Source organism: Ctenopharyngodon idella, chromosome 9, assembly GCF_019924925.1.
Source record: "Ctenopharyngodon idella isolate HZGC_01 chromosome 9, HZGC01, whole genome shotgun sequence".
NCBI lineage: Eukaryota > Metazoa > Chordata > Actinopteri > Cypriniformes > Xenocyprididae > Ctenopharyngodon > Ctenopharyngodon idella.
Genome location: NC_067228.1, coordinates 1,454,334 through 1,460,693, shown reverse-complemented (window position 1 = coordinate 1,460,693; position 6,360 = coordinate 1,454,334). Strand labels below are relative to the sequence as shown.

The window sequence follows — 6,360 nt, the reverse complement described above, 5'->3', positions numbered from 1 at the left end:
TAAATAATACCTCTAATGTTCAGAACATCCTCAACCCCCCTTGTCCCGGCAAAGTGGTGCGCTCCAAGTTCCGACTCGCCCTCAGTGAGTGGAGGTGTAACTGGAATCCATTTTGGCTCAACCCGGAGCCGACTGCAGCGTTAAAGCTGCGCGCGTTTGAGCCCGAATGAACGTTCTTGTACTCCAGTTTCACATTAGTGATTCTGTTCTCCCAACAAGAGTTGCTAGGATGCAAACATCATTATAAGCTCTACCGACCCCTATCTGACACACAACGTACAGTACTCAATCTCATCTACAACCTACTTTTAATACAAGAAAAGACGCGATGTGTTCACCAGGACCCAGACAAACGATTCATCGATGTCCACACGTCAAAATTACCACGATGTTAATTTATCTGTTCGCTTATTTATAAATATAAAACATGATATAATGGCGTCGGAGTGCACGCAAGAATCCGTTTTGGACTTTCTATTGGAAAATGGGGGGCGAGTGAAAAACAAGGACTTGATAGCGCATTTTAAAGTCTTTCTGAGCAGTGAAAATACGAAGCGAGCCGTGTTAAAAGAGAGATTTAAGCGTTTTGTGGACAATATCGCGTATGTGAAGCAGGAAAACGGGGAGAAAGTGGTATGTTTGAAGAAGAAGTACAGATACCCGGAGATGCGGAGCGGGCGCGTGCAGGATGAGAAGCCCGATGATGAGGATAAGGAGGAGGATGAAGACGTCAAGAGAGGATTAGATGCATTGCATTTCGAAGAGAACGGCGATGTTACCACAGAAATCGGAGGCAAACATGATCTGAATCAAAAATCCGAGGAGAAAGCAGACGCTGTGAGAGATGTTGAATTTGAGGAGGTGTGTGTGTCAGACATCGCGCTGATCGAGAAAGACAGCTCTTCACTTTCTCACTGTAATCTCCCAGAGGCTGAAAATGATGTCGAATCAAATGTTCCCGAGCTTTCCAATGTCCAGTCAACCGGACAGCCGGAATCTAGGGCAGGAGAACTGGAGTTGGAGGCTCCAGTTGGCAAAGCTTCCGTCACATCACAGGTCATCATTAGTAGAAGGAGAACATCGAGGGGATCTCAGCGCAGTTTGCTGGGCTCTTCTGAGGATGGAGCACATGATGGGCAGTCTGAGGAGGGCAGCACCCCAAAAGGCAGCCGCAAGAACTTCATAGAGCTCATGATGAGCAGTTCTCCACAGGTGAGGCTGGTGCAAATGCATGTAATAAAGCATATAATAATGCAAATGCACATAATGCATACGCACGTATAATGCAATAATGTAAATGCACATAATGAATAATGTAAATGCTCATAATGCACATACTATATAATGTAAATGCATAAAATATATAATGCATATGCACATAATGCAAATAATATAGAATGTAAACATAATGGATATAATTTATTATGCAAGTGAACATACTGTAACACATCCAAATGCACATAATGCATATTAATATTTAATGTATATACACATAATGCATATAATATATAATGCATATAATAAATAATGTATAATGCAATAATAATGCAAATGCACATACTGTAACATCCAAATTCACATAATGCATATTAATATATAATGCAAATGCACATAATGCATATTAATATCTAATGAAAATGCAAATACTGTAATGCATATAATATATCAATTCAATTCAATTCACATTTATTTGTATAGCGCTTTTCACGATACATATCGTTTCAAAGCAGCTTTACAGAGAATGCATATCAACATTACAATTTGGAGACTGCAGTTAGCTAATAATGTAATAATTTAGGCGATTAACATACAATCACTGTTAGCAATTTAATTGAAGGTAGAAGCAAAGAGCTCCTGGAAAAATGAATTACATATTAACAATAATTAGGATTTATAGAATGTGAATGTGCGTGTTGATCCAGATGTTGCATCTTCTGAAGTCATCGCAGGAGTTGGCGCCGTCTCTTCCAAAGTTTTAGTCATCTGAGGTCTTCTTAAGAGGCTGGATCCAAACTGAAACTGATGTACTCTCTAGTCACCTCGGGACGGGCGTCCCGAGGTAAAACAGAAAAGCAAATGGAGAATAATTAGCATAGCTGCTGTTCATAACATTAAGCAAAGATAGCCATGTGCAATTGATCTGATATGAGATTCATTATGTGAATGCTTGGCTGAAGAGATGTGTCTTTAATCTAGATTTAAACTGGGTGAGCGAGTCTGAGCCCCGAACATTATCAGGAAGGCTATTCCAGAGTTTAGGAGCCAAATGTGAAAACGCTCTCCCTCCTTTAGAGGACTTAGATATCCTAGGTGCAACCAGAAGTCCAGAGTTTTGTGATCTTAAAGAGCGTGAAGGATTGTAGGGCGATAGAAGATCGGTTAAGTACACAGGAGCTAAACCATTTAGAGCCTTATAGGTCAGTAGCAATACTTTATAATCGATACGGAACTTAATAGGTAACCAGTGTAGAGATGATAAAATTGGTGTTATATGATCATATTTTCTTGACCTGGTAAGAACTCTAGCAGCTGCATTTTGTACCAATTGTAGCTTGTTTATTGAGGAAGCAGGACAACCAGCTAGTAATGCATTACAGTAATCTAGTCTAGACGTCATGAAAGCATGAACTAACTTTTCTGCATCAGAAACAGATAACATATTCCGTATCTTAGCAATGTTTCTGAGGTGGAAGAAGGCTGTTTTTGTAACATATGAAATATGATTTTCAAAGGACAAGTTGCTGTCTAATATAACACCCAGGTCTTTAACTGTCGAGGATGGAGTAACAGTACATCCTTCTAAATGCAGATTGTAGTCTGAGAGATTCTGTGTACAGGTTTTTGGCCCAATAAGTAATACTTCAGTCTTATCTGAATTTAATAGAAGAAAATTACTAGTCATATATATAATACTACAAATGGACAAATTGCATATAATATATATACACAATGCATATAATTTATAATGCTAATGCACATAATGCATATTATCTAATGAAAATGCAAATACTGTAATGCATATACTATATAATACAAATGCACATACTGTAATGTATGTAATCTAAATTCACATAATGCATATTAATATAATGCATATGCACATAATGCAAATAATATCTAATGTATATACACATAATGCATATAATATATAATGCAAATGCACATAATGCATATTAATATATAATGAAAATGCAAATACTGTAATGGATATAATATATAATACGAATGCACATAAAGCATATCATACATAATGCAAATGCACATACTATAATGCATATAATATATAAAACGACAAATGCACAAAATGCATATAATATATAATGCAAATGCACATAATGCATATAATATATAATGAAAATACACATACCATATTGCATATATATATATATATATATATATATATATATATATATATATATATATAATGCAAATGCATGTACTGTAATGCATATAATATACAATACAAATGCCCATAATGCCTATAATAATATATAATGCAATGTAATGCTCATGCAGGTGAGACGCTCAATGGTGCATCGCAGCTGTCCAGGGCATATGTCATCCAGAAACAGTGACTTTAGATCGTCCTCTGTGGATGAGGATTGTGCGTCGGTAACCTTAGACCCGCTGGAGCACGAGTGGATGATGTGCGCAGCAGATGGTGAATGGGACAGTCTCCAGCGTCTGCTTGTCTGTGAACCGACACTCATCTCCAAGAAAGACTTTGTCACCGGTTTCACGTGTCTGCACTGGGCGGCCAAGCAAGGCAAACATGAGCTCTTCGCAATGCTGGTGAATTTTGCCAAGCGGCACAACGTCGCCATCAATGTAAACTCACGCTCCAGCGCCGGCTACACACCTCTGCACCTGGCGGCCATGCACAATCACATAGAGGTCATGAAGCTGCTGGTGGGCGCTTATGATGCTGATGTGGATGTGAGGGATTACAGCGGGAAGAAAGCATCTCAGTACCTGCGAGCCACCGTCACGGGGGACATTAAAGACATTATAGGGGCTTGTGCCAACTTGGACACAGAGAATGCGCCTGGAGCCGGCCGATGGAAGCTTCCCAAAGTCCTTCCGTCCAACCTAAACCCTCTTCGTCTGCTGAACCACCCTGAGGAGATGGCCGGCGAAAGTCAGTCCAAACCCAGGTCTCTTTATCGGAAGTCTTCCATCAGCCGGATCAGGCTGCAGAGGAACCGTTTCAAGACGCAGATTGTCCACAGCACTTCATTCAGGGAGAACGAGGAAGGAGATGATTCGCTCAAGAGCCCTGTCAAATCCAGACCCATATCAAATCTCTTCGGCTGAAATGGAAGTGTGGAAATTGTTATGGTATATAATAGAGGCATGTGCAAAGACATCAGTACTTTAGGATCAGCTGAGCTGCCTGTTTACATCTGAAGGTGTAATTTAGATGTTTCAGTAACACTTTACTTAAAGTCTTTATGTATAAAGGTATTAATAATGTACATTATATAATGCATTATATCTGTTCATAAATAATTGTAACCAAAGTTAAAATGCATTATAATATTTCCAGATTGCTTTTTACATCTGAAATTGGTTGTTTGCCACACTGTAAAAAATAATTGTTGGTTTAACTTAAAAAAGTAAGTTACCTGGTTGCCTTAAAATTTTGAGTTAAAGGATTAGTTCACTTCAGAATAAAATTTCCTGATAATTTACTTACCTCCGTGTTATTCAAGATATTCATGTCTTTCTTTCTTCAGTCGAAAAGAAATGAAGGTTTTTAAGGAAAACATTCCAGGATTTTTCTCCATATAGTGGACTTCACTGGGGTTCAACGGGTTGAAGGTCCAAAAAAAAACCTACCGCGGTACTTCCACCTACATCACGCGTGACCTTTCCAAAGTGATTACGTAATGCGTTGCATATCGCAGAGCAGTGCAAGATGAGCATTTGTGGATAAGAAGTATGTAATTTTTTATGTTTTTTTAGAAAATGTCAGATGGTTTCTCTAGATAAGACTCTTATTCCTCGTCTGGGATCATGTAGAGCTCTTTGAAGCTGAAACTGACATTTGGACCTTCAACCCGTTGAACCCCAGTGAAGTCCACTATATGGAGAAAAATCCTGGAAGGTTTTCCTCAAAAACCTTCATTTCTTTTCGTCTGAAGAAAGAAAGACATGAACATCTTGGATGACATGGGGGTGAGTAAATTATCAGGAAATTTTCATTCAGAAGTGAACTAATCCTTTAATGCAATGAAGGCGATTGATTTAATGAACAGAAACTCAAAATATTATGTTATCTGAACCACATTAATTATCTCAAGTTGATTTGACAAAAGAAAAAATGTTGTGATGTTGTGGTAACAAATCACAAAAATATTTTTTTTATAGTGCATGCGTTTTAATGCATTATACTTTCTAAAACTGTAGATAAGCATTATAACGTATTATAACTGTAGTTACAATTATTCACAAGATCATACATTGCATTATAAGGTGCATAATTAATGCATTAAAATACTTTTATAATGCGTTATATGTAAGTGCTTTAAGTAAAGTGTTACCTTTTTTAAAAATAAATAATAAAAAATAAGATTAAACAAAATAAATAAAATTTTAAATTAAATAAACTGAATTGATTAACATTAGTGATGCACAATATATCGGTCACCATATCGGTATTGGCCGATATATGTTCATTTTTAATGTTATTATTATCGGCCCAATAAGAAAATTTGGCCGATATATTAAAGCCGATAAATAATGGATTATTTCCTTCAGCTGAGACACTTCAGATGTACACTCTTCACCATGATGGTTTTGAATTGTTTGAAATATGATTGAGATGGCTTCAAAAAGGAAAATACAGTGAAGTACAGCAGAAGTCTGTCAAATAGGCTACATAATATTATAATGAGAACATTATAATTGTGTGTTCGGGACATGACTTTTAATGGTGAGACTTTTGTTTTTGTATTCAGTTTCTCAAAAATTATATACAAATTTGGATTTAGATTTATCGGCCAATATATCGGTTATCGGCTTTCAAATATAAAGTATTATCGGTTATCGGTATCAGCCAAAATTTTCATACCGATGCATCCCTAATATATATATATATATATATATATATATATATATGCACAATATATCGGCCACCATATCGGCCGATATATATTCATTTTTAATGTTATCATTATCGGCCAAATTTTCTTATAGGGCCGATAATGATAACATTAAAAATGGATTTTAATGGTGAGACTTTTGTTTTTGTAATCAGGCTCTCAAAAATTATATAAAAATTTGGATTTAGATTTATCGGCCAATATATCGGTTATCGGCTTTCAAATATAAAGAATTATCGGTTATCGGCCAAAAATT

General features: G+C 36.7%; 1 protein-coding gene across 1 annotated transcript; it reads left to right on the top strand.

The window, feature by feature from the left end:
• Nucleotides 1-52: 52 nt before the first annotated feature.
• On the top strand, nt 53-4,734 carry sowahca (sosondowah ankyrin repeat domain family Ca). The gene is made up of 2 exons (XM_051906274.1): nt 53-1,212; nt 3,517-4,734. Exons 1-2 carry the CDS (start codon nt 364-366, stop codon nt 4,312-4,314), a joined length of 1,647 nt encoding a protein of 548 aa, XP_051762234.1. The 5' UTR covers nt 53-363; the 3' UTR covers nt 4,315-4,734.
• Nucleotides 4,735-6,360: the final 1,626 nt, after the last annotated feature.